The 21,465-nt window shown below is 34.9% G+C and overlaps 2 protein-coding genes across 2 annotated transcripts; one reads left to right on the top strand and one right to left on the bottom strand.

Moving 5' to 3' along the window:
* Positions 1-1,135: 1,135 nt before the first annotated feature.
* LOC105455985 (tryptophan 5-hydroxylase 1) lies at positions 1,136-7,920 on the bottom strand. The gene is made up of 12 exons (XM_011699727.1): positions 7,509-7,920; positions 6,939-7,043; positions 6,340-6,553; positions 4,405-4,508; positions 4,257-4,324; positions 4,138-4,188; positions 3,304-3,402; positions 3,102-3,148; positions 2,880-3,015; positions 2,585-2,711; positions 2,278-2,507; positions 1,136-2,148 (listed from the first exon to the last, which is right to left on the bottom strand). Exons 1-12 carry the CDS (start codon positions 7,605-7,607, stop codon positions 1,821-1,823), a joined length of 1,608 nt encoding a protein of 535 aa, XP_011698029.1. The 5' UTR covers positions 7,608-7,920; the 3' UTR covers positions 1,136-1,820.
* Positions 7,921-8,916: 996 nt separating this feature from the next.
* Positions 8,917-20,145, top strand: LOC105455984 (JNK-interacting protein 1). Its single transcript, XM_011699726.1, has 9 exons — positions 8,917-9,473; positions 10,057-11,705; positions 14,353-14,565; positions 15,983-16,224; positions 17,139-17,414; positions 18,018-18,170; positions 18,800-19,080; positions 19,419-19,597; positions 19,943-20,145. Exons 2-9 carry the CDS (start codon positions 11,623-11,625, stop codon positions 20,013-20,015), a joined length of 1,500 nt encoding a protein of 499 aa, XP_011698028.1. The 5' UTR covers positions 8,917-9,473; positions 10,057-11,622; the 3' UTR covers positions 20,016-20,145.
* The last annotated feature ends 1,320 nt before the right edge of the window (positions 20,146-21,465 follow it).

Genomic DNA, 21,465 nt, shown 5'->3' with positions numbered 1-21,465 from the left:
AATTTCAAGAGAATGTAACTTCGTCAAAAATCATCGTATCGGAATGATCAAAAAAGAATTTTAAAGCTTAAAGTCTCTACTTTCGATATTCATAATTCATTAAATGACTTACTGATTCTTTCAATCAATTTAACCGGGGGCACATTTTACATAAGATCTGTGCGGGGTTCTTTAGTTTTTATTTACCCTGTCACGGGGTAAGAAATTTCATTTTTTACTTACTCTGTCACGGAGTAAGCAATTTTTAATTATATTATATGGATATATTACGTAATATTTTTGGCCATTTACGGATATCAAATTTTATATATTTTAAAAATTATAAAATGATTTAATTTGTCTGCGGATATGACAAGCTTTAGCCAGAAATAATATAATAGTAAAATTATTTATTTATGCGCGCGATTGCCCACGCGTTACAATTGACCACGTTGCGATTGTCCACGCGTTAGTTGCAATTGTCACGCGTTTAAATTCTCGCAGCCATTTCAGCATAATCAAATGGGACTTACATAGAAATTACCTCCATGTGCCTAAAATGTGTTTAAACTATAGCCGTGAATATTTCATTGGATAACACTTCCACGGATTTCAATTTTGTTTTGTGTATCTTGCATTAATATTATATAATTTTATTACAATTTTTTAAATAAAATCTTTTATTACAATAATTCAATATTTCAATTAAAAGATTTTATAATATTTAAATAATTTGTATTTTACATAAATAAATGTCCGTATGATAAATTATCGATCGTAATTTAATTACTAATATATAAATTTTACTTTCTCAAAAATTAATAATTAATATATTTATGTGGATTTACATTTTTTTTCAACCAGAAAACAACCAGAAAAAAAATTATTTTTTAATTAAATTTATTTGAGAATGTTTATTTTTTTATCAATAATCAAATTTTACTGAACGGAATTAATATGAAATCCAAATAATGAAAAATAAGACCTGAATAATTCATTAAATATTATATAGTCATTATAGCTATTATAATAACATAATTATTTCTTTGATTATAGAGATTTATAAATGATTGTAACTTACATTTACAATTGTTTCTAAAGCGGAAAATTAATAAAATTTAAAACAAGGAACGGATGAAATGAATCAGAATTAGGATTGGAATTATTATTGCTTTATATATATTTCTTAATCCCATTACGATACATATTTCTAACGTTCTACATAAATCTTATTTTGTACATTTAACAGAAACAGAGAGCCAAAGTATATATATTATGTGGGAGGATTAAAAGTTACTGCCGAGTAACTTTTAAATTTTGAATGTATATATAATGGAATAAATTAAAGTTGAAAATTTAATTCATAGAATTTTCCTTTTGCTCTTTGACGAGAGAAACCTCGGCTCAAAAGATAATTATATTTTATGTTATTACATGCACAGTTAACATTTTAATTTAATTATTCACACTAACGTAAATTCTACAACGAGATGATTTCACTAATATTGATGTTTTAATTACTTTCTTTTATATGTTTGAACCTAGACTATCTAGAGGTTATTTGTTATCGATATATTCTTATTCTTAGTCAGACAAATAGAATAAATAGACAATTTAATTTTTAATCCATCTATTTTATACTTTTTAATATCTTATGAGTTCGTTCTTTAAAATAATAATTATCTTAATAATAAATATCTTTATTAGATTTTACGACATCTGCATGAAAGACAAAGAGATTTCTGCGTTCGCGAAAGAATCCATTTCTAAAATTTTACGTCGATTTTGGAGAATTTGAAGCATTTTTAGGATTTAATGGGATGTGTTAAGGACGATGTTATTTAATTCTTCATAATGACACCTTTAGCGTCACGGTGTTGATCTTGATGAGTCTCCTCGGCATTGGGACTGTTGTCCTGATCGCTGTCCGAGGACGCGCTATCCTGCGGCAGCTCGATGCCATGCGTCAGCAGGTTCGTTATCCTTTCGACGTCGACGGTATCGTCCTGCTCATGAATCTTTTTCAGGGCGTTCGATACTATGCAAAGATCGCCCCGTAGCTCGCTGACCACTGCCGTGATCTTCTGAGCATCCGTCAATACCTCCACCGACTGAGTATATGGATTGTAACGTATCCCGAAGGGTCGTTGAATCTGATTAGCGAACGCGCTGTGGAGAACATAAGCGGCAATATAGTAGCAACATTATAAATTAAAACTTTGTTTTCCTTTGAATTAGAAAAAAAAATGTCCCCGGACTGTTGAAGCGTAACGATATAAAAGAAGAAGATATAATTACCGCATCTTCTCCTTTGCCTCCTCTATGCTGTCCGTATAATAATAAGCATTCTGGAATGCGGTGATGATGCATTCCTGCTTGCAAGTGATGTCAGGTTCGAATCTCATGGTCTTCTCGGGGGTGGTGACCGCGTGTCTCAATTCCGCCACCGACGACAGTAGACCGGCGCCGTATACGCGTAGCATACCATCTTGCTTGCACAGACCGAACTCCACCGTGAAGAAATACAGCTGGAAAGACAGAAGTCGAATGTGCCAAAGAGAAAGGAAAAATATACAAGTATTTTTTTCTACGTTCGAAGACGTACGGTTGCCAGTTTGTCTATATCTTCATCCGACGCGCCGAGAGAAGCCAGACCGAGTTCTTGAGAGAATTGCGCGAAGCTTGGGTTTGCAAGCAGCGGCATGTGGCCCAGCAATTCGTGGCAACAATCTCTGCAAATTGCGAAATATTGCAGCCACTTTAACACGCCGATAGCATAGTTCAGAGCGAAAGAATAGCTCAGTTAGGAATTTTATTTTTCATCATATCGATATCTGTATTTCGCAATTTACAACACGTTGTTCGGAGCTTTTACAGAAAACATTTGCAGAGAAGCTTACGGCTCCGGTGTGTAAAATGGATCGGAAGAATGTCGAATATACTGCGTGCAGTGAAACACGCGGAAAGCAAGGCCAGAGAGGAAATCCCGCGGTGTCAGATAACCCGCGACTGGGCGAAGTTGAAATCCCGTCGTTCCTGCAGATATATCAGTTCTCGTTTTAAACACACGCACACATTATTACTTTCGCGAAATAACAGACTACATAACAGTTTTTACTCACGCTTCAGGAAAACGTTTATATCCTGCAGCTGTGGTATGCCGTCTTCTCTAAGATAAGTGATATGAGATTTTATGCTACTTATATAAATTGATATTTCTTTCCATTTATTTTTCAAAAATTACGTTTAAATATAAATTATTTTTCAAATGCATTTGCACACACATTTTCTGTTTATCAATAATTATTTATTTTAAAGATGTACCTGTATCCACAGTACTTGACTAACTTCGGCCAATTTTCCAGATATTCCTTGCACGCGAATTTTTGATAAAGTGCGTGCAGTTCGCGGAAAACAGTTCCCCTAAGACACAGAATAGCAATTTTGTTATATTATATCTTTTATAATCTGTTTATAATTTGTTATATTATATCTTTATAAAATCTTTTTGTATTTTGATAATATTGTTATGCATTACGCGTTTAATCTTTGCTACATATTTCGGTATATTTTTTTAAAGACAAAGCGTTGTTAAATTGATGATAGTCATTAAATTGTTCAAACGTTTGACATTTACCGAAAAGCTCTCGTTTTGATTAAGTTTGTTGAAGCGACGATGTTTGCTTTATGCGTCGTCGCATTTAAGTCAGAGAGATTGCATTAGCTGAGTCTCTTCTCGCGCCGGGGATAAATCAAATTGACGCAATTAAGGGCGCATTCAGCGTGTGCCAATCTTACCTCGATTTGTGCTTTACAAAGAGATACATGGAAGAGGTAGATAGATAAATAGGTAGATAGATAGGTAGATAAATAGATAGATAGAGAGATTGAGATTGAGAGAGAGAGAGAGAGAGAGAGAGAGAGGGAGAGAGATTCATTTCAAATCGATTTTGAAAGGTGGAAGTTTGCAAGGAAAGTACCGAACGAATGTATACCGAGTTTAAGTATCGAGAAACAGAAATGATTCTTCTTTCTGTGTCAATTGCCTTCATATATACGAAGGCACGTTCGCAATTCTGTCCGAAGCTTAATGAGAAAAAGTTGTATACCGTGTCTCGAAAGAGAACATCAGTTCACGACTTATAGAAAAGGACGTACCAAGTTTTGATCTCTTCCGGCGTGTACTGCACTCTTGGTATCGGTTGACCACTGAAAACATATTGCTTGTATTTAGGGAAAGGAAAATTTTCGCGGGGAAACCCTTTTGCTTTACTTACTATTTGTAATTGTAAGCGATATCGGCGAACTCCTCGCGGCGTTTACGATACACCGTATCCTTAAAACCCTACAATCGCCGAATAGTTTTGTTAAAGCAAGCGGTTGAGCACAAGGAGTAACATGCACGAAATCATGCGGTAAACGTACGGGATGGTCCGCGTCCAATTCAGATCCGTACATGAGAACTTTCTGCGCCCGATCAAGGTCCGATATCTTCCGCGGGAACCAGGGCATGTCTACTTCGCTAAAATCTTTAAATTCATTGCGTGTTGCTAATAAGGTATTTTATTTCCCAAGAAAGTCTTGGGAAGAGACAGAGGCGACAAGAAACGTGCTGTGATAAAACCTTGATACAAATTCTATCGGAATTACAATTTTAGCTTTCGCTAAAAGGATGGAACACTTCGGGGTGCAAGTTGCAATGACGATAAACTCAGCGGCGCGCGTTAAGAAATTCGATATCCCTTTCGATTTCTCTTTTCGCGAACAGAGAGATCGTACGTACGACTTTATTTTACAGTATACTTTATTTTAGAAGCTTCAAAACAAACGAGGATTTAAAATAAGAAAGTCTCTAAATTTTTCAAGGTATCATTAAAATATAAATGAAATACAATAATAGAAATTATTTTAGTTTGGTTTAACGTCTTTCGTTCGGTGATAATGGTTAGAATCTGTTCGGATGCGATAGAGAAAATGATCAATTGTAGAACCTTTATGTCCGGTCGCATGCAGTTTAAGTTTTATTTTACCAATAGAACACGAATAAAACGTCTGTGCGCGTATCAGTGCCTACCAGCCGAATCGTTACATTTAATTTCGCGATTGGTGACTTGTCTTGCGAAGAGCTTATTTTGTTCTTCCATTGTTTGTTTACGAAAATGCATTTAAATTTTAAACCTAGCAATGTTTCTCTTTCTTTTTCTGCGCGTGCAACCTATACAATGATTATTTAAGATAATTATTAAATTATTATGTTATACAAAATTATTTATGATAACTATTTTATCTGTATTGTAGTCCGGCGCGTATAGTATTACATTAATAAATCGACAAGAAAAGATTATGATGATACAACGCAATAAAGTAATATTTACGAAACATTAAACATTGTGCTCTCGTTTTTGCCAACGGATCTGTCTGTGTTTCGTGTGTTTGTTTGAATGTTGTCTCTCTACATTTTCGCTTTTTTTTTATTGCCAAACAGCTGAGCGGATCTGTGGGTTCGCGGATCAGCTGATACGTATGTATACATATAGGTATTTCTCTCGAATTTTCTTGACGCGGAATAATTTCGTTTATTGCAACTGGAAGAGCGGCATTTACCACATAACAAATATATTAAATTGTTATTAAGTAATTAAGTATTTGTCTTAAAATTGACCAACAAATAAATAAATCATATACTATTATATTATATAATTATTATAAATATAAAATATTATCTATAAATTAGGTATATTATTTATTTGACAAAAATTAAGACAATTAGGCTCAAGGAAATTAAATCTAATCTAATTTGAGAAATTCCCATAAAGAGCCGACATTGGATGGCCGGATAATATGTATAAATTATATATTATTGTGACAATATAAGAAACATTAATATATAGGTAGACGTTTTAATTCTTGTTTTAAATCTTCGTTCAAAATTAATAAGAATAGCAAACATTGTTCAAAATTTTCTTTAGAATTGTAGAGAGCCAAAAAGACTGTAGTAAAGTGCGTAGTCAGTATATAAAATATCATCATGGAGAATAAAACATAAAACGTTGTCCAAAGATAAAAGTCAATCGTTTAAGTATTTGGTAGGATATTTTAAATACGGAAGTCAAGGGTCAAATTGAAACATTTAAATTTTTCATTATTAAAAGGAATATGTTAAATGAAAAGAATTTAATGGCTCAAACTTATGCACAAAAATTAATAAAAATGACTTACAATAAGCATTGTATATTTTCACAGAAATGTTACAATACATTTGCAACAGCACACGAACATTGGAATTGCGTTTGATCTCACTTCGTTACAATGAAAAATTTATTTGACCAATATTCGTTACTGTGCACATGGGGAACTCACCAAAGCTTGTCGCGGTCGAAAGAGAAGGCGCGCGTGGTATACTTCCAATTTGCTCGTAATGGGCGAGATTGATAGCTGCTACTTCGCGGCTCAGCATCTTCATTAATTGCTCCATCCTCTTCGGGTCGCACTCGACATCCACGAGGATATCGTACTCGGAGCCGCGGCGCAGTGACTTCCTCGATTCAATGTGCACGACATTTATACCTAAATCCTTCGCGTGACACAACAAAGGTACCTCTCTTCAGTAAATTTTCGAAACATGTTTGTAGATGCGGTATTATACGCGATATTTATCACTTGGAATTTTAGAAGTGACTTTTTCCCATCGTATCTGTTATTGCCAATTTATAATCTATCTTATATTAATGAGGGATTTGAAAAGATCTGTTTTAGCGATCATCAGACGGTCGTTCTTGTTCGCACGAAAGCGAGCGAAATTTTGTAAAGAACTTGGCAGCATTATACAATTTTCTATTGTCGGATTTTCAATCGCTCGTTTGGTTAGATTTGTTGAATAACTTACAAAAAAATGCAAGGAGGGAATATAACGTGATTTTAATGTAGGCATAAATCTAATCGAAAATGGGGAAACATACCTGAAACACTTGAAGTGCTCGTGCCAAGCCACCGACTTGGTTCTTCAAAGAAAATATCACAGAATTCTTGTTGTCATTAGTCGAATTATTCTCGTTCTCAGGGATCTGAATGAACGAGAGACCATGTCTATTTAATAAGTCGCTCGTTTTATTTATATGAAATCGATTTTAGGACATTCAATTTACAAAATTCAATTTTTTGAATTAAGTCCAATTAAATTAATTATTTCGTGAAAATTGTGAAAGATATCGGCGAAGAAAGTAGCCAAAAAAGTAGAAGTACCTTATATAGTATTTCTATAATAAATATAATTATAAATATATAAATTAAAGGTTTTATAAAAATAATTCATATTACATTTAGTTTTGCATGTTACAATTTGCTCTAAAAATAAACACTGTGATCATTTTTAAAGATTATGTAATAGTTTAACAATAAAATTGATAAGCTAAAGAAACCAAAATAATTTTCGAATTATTCTTGTACGCGATTTTACTTGTAATGTTTAGACTTTAATTAAAATTTAATTGTGTCAATCTATTTTTTCGTTATATATAAACACAACATACGTCGCGCGATTTGTGTAGCGGACTTCCTTCCTTGACAGCCCAACTTTCACCTCTTCTGTAGAGCCACACCCCGAGAAGACTCTTTCCTGATCCACTCATAATGATTTTTACGATGAACGAATTCGCGAACTAGCGAGAAGAGATTTTTTTCGTCGATAATTCCGTTTATGGGTGAGATTTATCCCTTAATATCTCGCGCGACGCGACAAACGGTTTCGTGACTGATTGACGGTTCGCTGTCTTTAAGGAGACGAGCAACAGTGTGCCGGTACCATCCTTAAGGTCCTCTTAAGACCTCGGTCTCCCCGTTTGCGCTTGTCCTTCTCAATGACGAGCTTGCCGTGGCTGGGCGGCGCACGATGGCACCGGCGATTCTCATTGGTCGGATAAAACTTCTCATGGGGTTGAAGACAAGTATTGGCTCACCCCCGTTTAGCAAGTGGTACCCGGTACTCGAATGTATTCCTCGTGAGTGACGTCACTGGAACCCACGAGGCGGATGATACGAGCACCGGTAATGAGGAGTGCGCGCAAGAATTGCAAAGTTTCCAATAAATAAGATGCGACACAATACGTTTCTATTTTTGCAATAAATTTTTATCTAAAGAATGAAGGATAATGTTTCTTCTCGTTTTTGCTTAAAACGGATAGAAAAGGAGATATATTTCGTCGATTGATTTGAGACGCGGAAAAGAAATTTATAACACTGGAAATATATACGTATATACTTATTAATTATAATAATTAATTATAAATATTTATATAAAACATAATTATAAAATTTTAAATACTACATTTTCACTATTACATTGATAACGTAATTCCAGTAACATATATTGATACGAAAAATTGTTTACATATTTAAATGTTGATCATTTCTTTATTATTTTTAAATTATTTTTAAATAATTACATTTAGACTTATTATAAAAATTATACACTGCAAATTTCAGAAATATTTATAAGTAATATAAATATACATAGATACTTTATATTACAAATAGAATATATTGACAAGATTTAATTTTATTTTACTTTTATATTTCCTAAAAATTATTACGGAATGTGTATATTGATAACGTTTCTGTTAAAAGATATTTAGTTCACGCGGCGCAGTATAAAATTATACACGCCGCAATAGAAGAATTTCAATAAAAAAATCGCAAAATCAAAACGTTAAAGCGGTCAGTTTAAAAGGTGACTTTCTACTCAGCGGAGGACACTTCTTCGACGAGGCGGCGATTTCTCGTTCTCCAGATTCTGCTCCAGTTCTCTGCTCCGAAACAAAGAGACTGTTTAATAAAAGCTCGAACGCCCGAGGGATACTCCCACTCTTGAGAAAAGTAGATGCAGCACATTACGTGTGGTCTATCACTTACCACTATCAGCTGCCGCAACGCAATTCCACCCTCGGTAAATTATACCGAGTGTTTCACCGACATTAAGCGAGATTGAGAGTAACGTTCGATCCTCGCTTGTGATACTCTTTTATCAGCAGAATGCGTTTCGCAGACAGCTGATTTCAAGGGGATGCCTCTCGCGAGCGCCCTCGACACTGGTAATCATTTATTAATTTAATCAATTTAATCCACTACTGATTTCGTTAACCCCGTTGCCGAATGCGCTGCAAAATTTTTCGATCCTGGCGACGATATTGCGAAAATACGCGCCAGCGTTTTGAGAGATTTGGAGATTGTCGGTGAAATTACGAGAAGGTCAGTCCGCGTACGCAATATACGCAATCTTACGACACCCGCATCTTTTCGTATGCCGGTGACACAAGACATCCTCTACCGCCGCGATACGACGAAGTTGAAAGGACGGTTATCAGTGGCGTATCTATCAGCGGCGATATGTCGACGGCAAGAGACCGACTATGGAATCAAACGGGGAAGTTTTAATGGGATATGCCGCGTGGTAGCACGAATTTAGCCTCTGTCTCCTATTCCGCTGCAAAGGCCACTAGGTCAGACGCAGTCGATACTTGTCGATTTCTTTCCCTCGTATTGTCTGAATTTTTCCTCGAGGTTATACTAATGAAGCTATTTTTCGTCGTGTAATAAAGAAATATGTTTAATTGCTGCAGTTTCAAACTATATCTATACTGTCGATACATCGATCTCTCTTTTTCAATATTTATGATCGAACGATCGAATTACATACCGCAAATGAAGAAATTATTGATTAAAAAGACATATAGTTGTGCATCTGCACGTCTAAATTATTATTTCATAAATTCTCCTGTTTCGTGTAAAATTACGTATGTTTTTGTTATATAATCTGTTGCACTTTCATTTATTACATCTTCATTCTGCAATCTGGAAATTTTTAAAAGTGTTTCCTATTCTTAGCTACGTTTGCGTTACATTGCTGCCTTTTAACGATAAGCGTCGATAGCCTGTTGCTTCTCGCGAGAGACGCGTACTTCCTTAAAGCCTTTCAAGTGTTCTCGAGGAAAATCGGCTGAAATTTTTTAATCGATCGAAACGACCGAGCGCGCAGAAAGTCTCCGCGACGGAGAAAATAATGATTATTCATTATTCGAACAGTAAAGAGGAAGATTCTTTCCGAGCGGCCTCTCAGCACGAATGAAAGGAATTGATCGGTGATTCTAAAGTCCGGGGGCGGATGTGAGAAAAATAGTTGTGAGGGACTGCAGAATGAAAAATGTTCTCCACGCAGCTGGCGGAATTGCGAACAGACGTTTGGAAAATGTAATCGTGGTGCAATTTGATTCTGGCGACAAACCATAATCAAATTTATCGCTATCGAAAAACTGTTATAATGTTTATTTAAATATAAAAGAAGAAAAGAAACGGCAAATATGAGTCAGTGGAAATTAATGCGCAATAAAATTACAAATGTAATATATTTAAAAAAATAAAAAATATTTGTTATATTTTTAATCATCGATTTTATTGAAGTCACTTAATTCCAAACGCGTTCAACAGTTTGACGTACATACTTTGTAATTCTAAAAAGTCCTGGGATAGAATTGAAAATCGATTGATGTAATTAAGATTCGTATTGATTGAAATTCGAAGAAATCGTTTTTAATGTACATTAAAAAACGGATGGTTTACTTTTACATGTGTGTTGTTTGACAAAGCGACGCAAGTCGTAAAATTTTCGATGAATCATCGGAACACTGGCGAAAGATGAATCTTTATCGTTGCAGCACGAGTGTATAAGTGCAAAACATCGATTGCGAGATGTCTGTAAAATATTTAGCCGCCTCTCCGGAATTCTATATAGCGCGGCGTCGTTCTCCGATGTGAATTCCAAGCTACTCCGAGAGATACGAGTGTAAACTCCCGAGAGTTTATGTGCCCCGCTTATAAATATTTCATTACGCAATGTATATCGACCAGCGACGCGTTGGATCCGCAAATGTTCGAACAGGGACCTGTCTTGGTCCGCATTTTCACGGAGCACGTACATGCAGTCACCCCCATAGTTTCTACAATGCCCCTCGTAAATATTTGAAAATTAGACAGCAAAAGAATTTCATTTTATCACACTGAAACCATATCATTTCGTAATTCTTTGCAATTTTTATAATAAAATTCCCGTTTTAAAAATGGAACATGTTGATTAAATTATCGTATCTCAATTATCTCAATTTGACGTAGCAATTGAGAACAATTAAATCTTTCGAAGGAGTTTCAGGCAGACAAAAACTAATAAATGCATTCATAGCTTTTATTTAACCACTGGAATCTAATTGTTATTTGTTCTAATGTGAAAATCACGTTTGCTGTTATTGTGATTGCATTTAGCAGTAATGCAAGGCGAGAATATGCAGCCAAACGTTCACCCTTTGATTTTTTCTCTCTTTCTCTTTCTCCCTGTCTCTTTCTTCCTCACCGAGAACCAACCCCCTCGCGTCCACCCTCGCGAACGAGCAGGCGCGCGACGTTCGCCACGCAGGAATCAATAGGGGTTGCGTCGGGGTTCGCGCGGCGTCGAAGCGACGTCGGCGACGACGTAAGCGACATCTCGTCCCGTATCGTTTCCTGGGGGTTGTGACGAGCAGCTCTCCTCCAGGCCGTCACGGCCGCCCTCGGGACCGACCCCTGCTCTTTACCTCGCTCAATCTTGCGAACGTCGTGACGATGGCCGACAGCGAGTTCGAAGAATTTCGGCACTACTTCGAGAGGCTGCCCCAACACCTCAAGGCACCGCTCTCCAACTACACGTGAGTACTCCTACGGCAGACCTGCCTTCGAAACAGATGACACGATATGCGATAAGAACCACTACGGTGACACACATAAGTCTTGACAAAAGAGACGGCTGTCGAAAATTAAAGGGAGAAGACGATAATTTTGACAAGATGGGAAAACACAAAATCGGGAGCACAAAGATCGATCCAGGAATTTCTTAGAAAAATGTATCACGAGTCGTATATCGCTATCTCTAGTAGACTTAGCGAAATGTGCAGAGTGCGATAATGTAGGTTGTAGATAGCAAACCACGTTGATAGGATCAAAAGTTGATAAACGGGACTGATGTAAAAATATCTGTGTGATGATAAAAAATGTCTGGGTATGACACGATATTCCAGATAATTTTACAAAACTGGCAAAATTTTAATCTGACTAAACTAATTAATTTAATAAGCTGTCATCTATCATATGTCAATACACATGCATAATAACTGAAAAAGATACGCTGAAATATTATTTATGTTATATCTGATACGTTTAATATTACAAGTAGAGAATTAGTAATTTGTAAATTACAAGATTATATTATTAATTTCTTGAGGTATATACCTATTAACGCCATGTTATTCTTTTCAATGATTTTTTCTTCAATTTTTCTAAAATACAGCTATAATTTATTTATAGCTGTATTTTAGAAAATGTATTTCAATGAATAATAAAACAGCATCTTCATTCGGAATAGTTCAGGAAGATACATAGATAGTTCAGTCGCCATTTGAAGATGAGTCATTTTAACAGGAATTTTCTAAGTCACTGAGTAACTTAATGTGACAACCTTAATGGTAAAGTTATTTTTGTATCATCAAAAATTTTCATTTAAGGGGAATATTATCATATTTTTATACAAATATCGCAATCTAAAATCTTCTCAGACGTCATACATCCATATGTATGGTATGACGTCTATTGAATTAAAAAGAAAAAAATCGAACCTATATACAGGAACAGGATTACCGTTGGATCGTTTTCTGTTCAAAATAGAGATAAAATATTACTGCATTATTATGCATAGTATTGCAAAATGCACAAATATTTCTGATATATACAACATTTGTGTCACGACTCGAGGGACATATAAAATGTCACAGTAAAATGTCGGATTCGCAGATGCATCCGCCGGTGCACGGCTACGGCTGAAAGTCTTAGAGAAATCGCCAAGTCCCATCGGCATCATGCCTTTAAAATTATTGATCCTGGAGCCTAAGTGACACAAGGATACGACTGCAACGCGACGCGCGTATAGACAACTTTGACGGGTGTGATCTACGGCTCTTTCGTTGATACATACATACATACATATCATATCTCTGTTATCCCAACAACCGATGATCCTGTTTAGACGGCTGTATATTGTAGCATTAAGACCGATGTGAGATAATATAATTGCATAACAATTTTGCATATTGCGAGTGCTCTCATAAACGTAACGAACGTTAATGTTTATGTAGTTACGTACTGACATTTACATACATCAGACGCTGATTATTTTAATGAAGACATACATATATATTTCAAACATAGAAAATTAGTACAAACAATACGCGTAAGCACGAACGCGCGGGTCATTTTTCTATCATTCCGAAAGATATTAATTGATAATTAAAATGCGATTTTTCTACGCAATCCACATTTCTGGAGTATTGTGTTTCTTCCCAAATCGCGCGAGATCGGTCTGCAGATACGTCTGTGATGAATCAGTGTCACTGTCCGCAGCTGATTCTGTAAAAATAAAGCAAGATCGATCTAACGAATCGACATAACGCATCTGCAACTACATATTTCCGATCTAATTTTCGACCTAGTTTGTTCGCATTTCGCTCGAAACGCGATGTATGAAATTGATTGGAGTTTTTATTCAATTAAACATTAATTAACATCATACATTTTTTATTAAATCTGTTTAAATGCAACTTTTCTATAATCAATATTTAACTGGATGTGAGATATACTTAATTGTTGATTGTAGTGCAAACATATACCCCGTCTGAAGAGTGCTTGAAAAAGTAAACGTACTTATACTTCTAACAAGAGTTTTGACATTACAATACTTTCGAGACACTCTTTTAAGGGGAGAACAAGATCTTGTTGTAGCAATAGGGCGTACAAGTATTGCAATTTTAATATTTCGTTAATAATAAATGAATTACAAACATTATACGCGTCTATAAAATTATTTGTATTTTTGTGTATACTTATCTACGTGATAAGTGACGTAATGTAATAGACAAAAATGAAAAAATGTAAATATTTTTTAAATTTTTAATTTGAACAAATAACTTTTGTATTATTGCTTTTATCGCTAGATGAGTAAATGTGTCGTTATCGATTCTATTTTGGATGTTGTGACTACTATTGTGTCATTATTAATAAGATTTGGTTTATTATTATTTTCTATACGTATTAAAAATAAAAAAATTACAAGATATGCAATAATCGCACATTATTTGCGAAAGATAAATTAATTATTATTGATTGTCATACTTGCGTCTTTTTATGTAATCAGAGAACAATTTATTGTCATACATCTCATAATTTTATTTTTACTATTTATGACACTTATGCATCGCTTTAATCAAACTTTTTATGTAACTTTCGCGCATTTAACGATTTGGTTAGGCTCGTACACGATGTGATGATCGATGACTCGCCGACATCCTCGCAAGGAAGCGATGGAGATGTCGGCAGATCCTGCGACGTCGTCACCGGCGACTCCGAGGACGAGGAAGTCGTCGTCATCCACCGGCATGACAACCAAAGCGGGCACACCACGCCCGATGATAGCGAGGAGTTGGATCATCATTGCTCGATCATAGCTGACAGCGATTTTAGGTTGGTAACGTCGTAAGTGTTTACTTATATGTCACTAATTGTAGTAATTATCTTTGTATGCTTTTAATATTTGTTTTAATAATCATGAACAAAGGGAAGAGTTTCGTTTTTAATTAATGATTGACTTGAATAAAACTTGTAATACTTCGAACGTTATATTTTGATGAAAGATAAAAGAATTCGAAGTATGAAGGACAAGAAATATTAATTAAAATATAAATTAGAAACAATCTTGCGAGAGATAAAAGAATAAGTTCAAGATTTAAAAGATTTAAAAGAAACAAAATATCCGCGACAATTTAAGTTCTCGTCGAGAAACAACAGAATTATATTTTTTTCGAAGAAAGAAAATTTCTTTTGCAATAAAATATTTATTATTAAAAATATTTTTTGTGACAAACGCAGCTTGGAGAATTGTGTGTTGTTATGTGTAGCTGTTATAATTTATTTCACGTTCCGTTTATGCTTTACGTTTTTAGATACAAATGTACTTTGATCCGCAACGATATCACCTGTACATAGAACGTACATAGAACGTGTATCGTCGCATCTATTATAGTAATCTACAGTAACGTCGTAATCTCATTGGTCTGACCTTGTTAAAAATAACTGAAGCTTTCAGAAATAGTCTTCGGGAGAGTTCGTGGTGTGCAGCGACGCTCATAATTATTAATTAAGCGTCGCCCACCGTGGCGGTTGGAAACTGGGATGCATGCGGACGATGGTCGATGCGCAGTAATAAAGCACTTTCTGAACTCTTAATATTTTCCGAGGGTTTTAACTACGCGTGGGTTTTTGCACCTCTGCTATCTATTATTGCATCAACAACCATTTGCAACTCAAAGTCCTCTATTTCATATCACAACCGCAATTATGGCTCAAGAGAATTTAGATCTTTTGATCATTCTGTTCATTATAAAATAAATGATATTGTTGTATGATAAAAAAATCCAGATTGCACATTGCATATGCCATGTATAATTTTATTATAATAATTTATATTACTATTTAAATTTTGTTATTACAATTAATTTTATGTTTTTATTAAATTTTATAGTAAATAATTTATTTTTTATTTTTAATATTATTTATTATTAAATTAAATTATAATTATAATTATAAAATAAAATAATCATTAAATATATAAAAAATAATAAAACTCTGCCAATAACGCATTGAAATTTTATTGTTTCTCTTATAATTTAGTTGTTAAAATTCAATCAATTTACAATACTCAATTCTTGACATGGTCCATGCAGTGTGTTGCACAACAAGATAAATCTTTTCGCCTCAATGAAGAGTATAAGAATCACACTTCAAAAAGGAGACCTTTATTTGACATTTTTGAAGAATTGAAATAGGCAGCATGGAGAATGATAGTTTAGCTCACTATACGATTAACCTTGGATGACATTAGCTTGTTCGGTGGACTGAGCAGCAGGGGTCGATCGGTAGGCGGCGGCGGACCAGGACCAGGTGGGGGTGGTACTACCGTATCTGGTAACGGTGGCCGGGATAGTGTCGTCAGCGATGTCGGCGATTCGTGTTCCAGTTTGAGCTCCTGGCCTACGCCGGAGCACGTGCCGTCGAATCGACCCGGAAGTGGCGGCACCGAACGCAGACGTCGAAGACTACCGGAGATTCCTAAAAGCAAAAAATGTAAGGAAGGCCTCGCACAAACGCACAACACGTTTAATAGTGCCGACAACGAGAGATTCTTTCAAGATGTAGAATTTCTTCACATTACGTTTACATTCGATCTTATACTTCCAACAGTTCCGATAACCGAATTGTTGTGACTCAAGACTATATATTTTAGAAGAATACGTAACGCGAAATAAAATAATTTATATGAGTAATGATGTACTAATGATAATAATAATAATGAAAAATTTATTAATGCAGAAACTCTTCAGCAACATATTATCGAATTATTACTTGAATTCTCGAAAAATCAAAGAACGATTTAGATGATCAAATTCTCATTGATTTTTATAAAACTTTTGTTATTAGAAATCTATATTTTATAATTACATCTTATTACGCAATTTACCTCAATTTGAACGAATTATATTACATAATATCCACATATAATGTAAAGATATACACATAATTTTTATACCTCATGTTGTCTGACTTTAATTATAATACAATCAAATAAACACAACTTTTATGATGTATTTAAAATTCGGTTTGACATGACATCGCTTATATACAATGAATGATAGGTATCAGCTGTATCATTTTCACCCGTCGCACTTGTCACCGTGTCACACATGCATCATGCATACCGACGAAACCAAGAAACCGATAATATTGTTGCGACCACAGTGAAAGAAAATCCAGACGTCCACTTGCATCATGTCAGCTCTGCAAGAAGTACTCGTTGTAGAGCAACATTTTCCATTCGCGATAAACTGTGCTGTTTCGTAGATTGAGACTGACGCGTTTTACTTAAATACATTATTTCAAAAGCATGTCAAGTTTACGTATAGTGTCTTAGAATTCTTCGAAAAAGAAAAAGAATATATCGCGTGTGGTATGCGCGTTGACGTTTTCTCATGTCGTTTCAGCTTTGCCCATGTGCCAGACGTCCATACAGACGTCGTCCTCGCTGGCAGACGAGTTGAGTGCCGCCACCGGCTCGACGTCGGCCCGGCCTCAACTTGTCTTAAGAAAATGTCATCCCAGACTCCGCCACGAGGACAGTTCGCCCGACAGCGAGAGGATGGCCACGGACAGCGGTCATTCTACTGCTCATTCTCCCGATAACGGCCCCAAGAGTGTGTCACCCATACCATGCAATACCCTGCAGAACACGGACTCGGTGTCGCCCAGCAGCACTCCAGGTTTATTATTTTATATAAAATTTCTAAGTATTTTCGGACATTCGTTAAAATTTTTCTTTCTTTCAATGAGTTTTATCAATTCCTAAAATTTACGCATAATTTATTTTCTCGTTGTGTTATTCTATTCTACATGCTATGCATGTTCACAATTCCAGTGAATTTTTATTTGAAATTTTGTTATTCTATTCTACATGCTATGCATGTAGAATAGAATAACAAAATTTCAAATAAAAATTCACTGGAATTGTGGATGTTTATAGATTAACAGTTTTTTTGCTTAAACTGCAAATTTACATTAATTATAATTCTTGTGTTGTTAAATTCAGCTATCTAAATTCTAAATTAATCTTTATTCTGATAAAAAAACACAAGTATTTAAACATTCGACAAAAGTTATCGCTTCACTGATATTTTTACGATACGCTTTATAATTTATGCTTCGTCGAGATTTTATATAGCTACACGATAATCTGACAATTCTAGTGGCTTAGTCGGAAAAGTTATGAAAGCCAGGAATTGTTTTGTCCATAGCATAGTTTTCGAACTAAACGGAGTAACTTTCGGAGGATTTAATATCTACTAGATCGCTTTTTTATTCCGAAGGAAGCGGAGGCATACCGTTCACTCAACTGGAACTACTCGAGGCAACGCATCGGGGCCTGCACAAGTTCATATCGCGACATCATGACGAAATTGATCTTGAAATCGGAGACCCCATATATGTGCAAAAAGAGGCCGACGATCTCTGGTGTGAAGGTGCGTAGAAATGTCTTCGCAAAATTTCGAACTCGCCTCAGCAATAATCATTTCCTTACTTGCCTAATGAAATCGAGCCGATGTCTTCAGATTTCTGACATAAATATTTCATATGCATTATATATACATGTAATAGCCTAATCATTTATTCCATTTATTATACAATATAAAGATATAATTTAAACAGTAAATATCTAGAAGATATATAGAGAGAAATGTTTAAAAGAAGTCCTCATTTTTCGATTGCTTTTCAAGTATTTGTAGCATATCCTAAATTTTTATTCTATATACAGACTTGACTAAAAATCTTAGGCACCTTATTAACTATTATTTAACGTTTTAGCTAAAGAATTGATTTACAGCAGTTTTTGTAACTGTATTCTGTAAAAGTATTCTTTCAACAACCCTTTAAACTAGTATAATACCAATAGGAAACACACAATACAGATAAAAGAATTCCAAATAAATAAAAGAACACAGATGTCTAATATTTTTGGCCAAGGCTGTATTGATTACTAATTTTATGAAGTGTTAAATTAATGAAAATAAAAAAATCAAAAAGAATATGAAATTAACGCTACGCTGGAATTAATATTGACAGACTCTATTCTTATGTTCTTTGCGATTAGGTGTGAATCTGAGAACAGGGCGACAAGGTATTTTTCCATCGGCTTACGCAGTCGACATGGACTACAGTGACTTCGATCCTACCGCGCCCAAAGTGAAGAGGGAGAGATATCTTCTAGGTTACCTGGGCTCAGTGGAGACCCTGGCGCACAAGGGTACAGGAGTGGTTTGTCAAGCGGTGAGGAGGATCCTTCGCAACTCCTCGCAGGATCCACCCTCGCAGAGCTGCATCTTGGAGGTATCCGATCAGGGTCTTCGAATGGTCGACAGAAGTAAACCGCGAGTGAGTGTCTATTTGCAATCGATTGAAACTTATTCATCTGCGTAATACATGAATTATTTATTTTAATTCTCAGCCAAGAACTTCAAGCCCTAAGTTTTCAATATAAACTCAATATAATTTAGAAATCACAAAAGTCACATTTTTTAAAGTAAAAAATTTATAACAGAGAATTAATTCTTTAAAACACCATTATTACATTATTTTTAAACGCAAGACATTATTTAATTATGCTTCTACAATTAGTTTTAATTTAATATTCATTACGCGTTAAGGCGTGAATATTGAAAGAAACACCAGAAAGTCGAAAAGTTTCTAATAATTGCCAACATTATTTTTAGAAAAGTCAAGGTCCTTGTCACGATTATTTCTACTCGCTGAAGAATGTATCATTCTGTGCATTTCATCCTCGCGATCATCGCTACCTCGGCTTCATCACAAAGCATCCCACTCTGCAGAGGTTCGCTTGCCACGTGTTCATTGGTCAGGAATCCACAAGACCCGTCGCCGAAGCTGTCGGGTGAGCTCCTTTCTCGAAAAACTAAATTTTTTTAAAATAATTATTATTGACAACTTGAAAACCTGGCCCCATGTCACTTTGCGTAAAACGATTAATGTACATTTCTGATTATATACTTTATAATTGATTTTTTTAAATTATTATCTGCGCTATATTATTATGTATATTAATATATCACTTTATTACATTCAAATATTGTATCAAAATTAAAAATTTGGTAATATATTACAATATAAATTTTTTAAGTATGTTTTTCTAAAAAAATTTATCTAAAAAATTTTGGAATAAACAAATAATTTATTGTTCGTAGATCACGAACGATAACTCGAGATTCTCTTCTTCCAGACGCGCTTTTCATCGGTTCTACACGAAATTCATCGAGACTGCTTTCCCGATAGAGGACATCTACATTGAATAAATTGCTCTCAGTCTGACAGTCTTACAGTGGCTGCGGAGAAAATGATAAATCTCACTTCCCTCCCTTATATCCCCTGTATATATCGCCCGCTAGTTGTAGATATATAATAATAAACGCGAATCAAACACCCAATTTATACATATATTGAATATATGTATATTTATGTGTACGGAGCATTTTGGGAAGCGACGAACTCGAGCCTCCGTTAACAATTTATCACCACGTTATTATTATTTTTTTCTATCCGTTATTTATTATCAATTCTCTTTAATTTTGTGCGCGTGTGATTAAATATGATCTCACATATATCAAATAGAGAAGAAATAATGTTTATTAAGACTAATTACAAAAATTGCTTTTATTTTAGAGGCATCGTATCGGTTAAAATACTTAAAATTGATGATATTTTCGTACTGAATTAAATTATATATTTTTAATACTTCTTGATTCCTCTGTTAAGAAAATATGATTAAAGATAGATGCTGAGGTTTTAACAGTTGATGAGAGTTGATCTACTTTCAATTGCAAAGTTTCATTGTTGAAATACTTTTTCACAATTGAAAACAGAGCGACTTCTGCAATTTAGCTTAACCGTTTAACCGCCAATGTTCCCAATTCTGACGTAAACTTGAATAAAATATTATTTTTTGTTATATACGTGTGTTTAAAGTTTTATATATATTTTTATATAATAAGAATAGTAATATTACAAAAGACTCGTTGATATTTAAAATATTTTTGAAAAATCCAAAATTTTATTAAAACAGTCTTCGTTCCTCGAAATTAAACAAGAAATTAGAGAATGTAAACCTAATTTTAATTCCAAAAATAGTTTGGCAATTAGACGGTTAAATATCATGATCCATCGTACTATCGAAAGATATCACGCCTTTTTCACTAGACTTCGTTTCTGTAAGCTCGGAAGAGAGCACGATTAAGTCGCGTCGTGCCCGAAGAAGACTTCGTTAAAGACTCTTTAATAAGCAGAATTTGGTAATCGATAGCGAGTTAATTCCTAAAACCCCGATCCCACGACCAAGTTAATCTGCTTAGTGACGCATAGGAAGAGGGAACGACAATAGAGAATGAGAGAATGTTGGATCATTTGGAGTTTAGCGAAAAAAAAAAATCGTAGCTAGATATCGAGCGATTAATTGGGAAAAGGAGTGTTGCTTAATTTTCGGCGCGTATCGGATGTGCTTCTTGCTGATGGCATTCTTCACCGTAGCAACGAATAGTCATCTAGAACGATCTCCAACTATATTGTTCTTATTGTTAGAGAACGGCGGCCCGCGCGTGGGCGCGCCGCTATTTAGAAACTCGTATATTTTTCTATCTTTCTTTGCGGCAGAGACTCACAATAAGTTTCACTGTACGACAAGTCCCCTCCCGAAGTTTGTATACTCTTGAATCTCCGCGCGACCCGCGCGAAAATGAAAAGGAAAAAGAA

Source organism: Wasmannia auropunctata, unplaced genomic scaffold (genome assembly GCF_000956235.1).
Source record: "Wasmannia auropunctata unplaced genomic scaffold, wasmannia.A_1.0 LD335828.1, whole genome shotgun sequence".
Classification (NCBI taxonomy): Eukaryota; Metazoa; Arthropoda; class Insecta; order Hymenoptera; family Formicidae; genus Wasmannia; species Wasmannia auropunctata.
The sequence above is the reverse complement of the archived record's forward strand: the minus strand, read 5'-3'. Positions and strand labels throughout refer to the sequence as shown.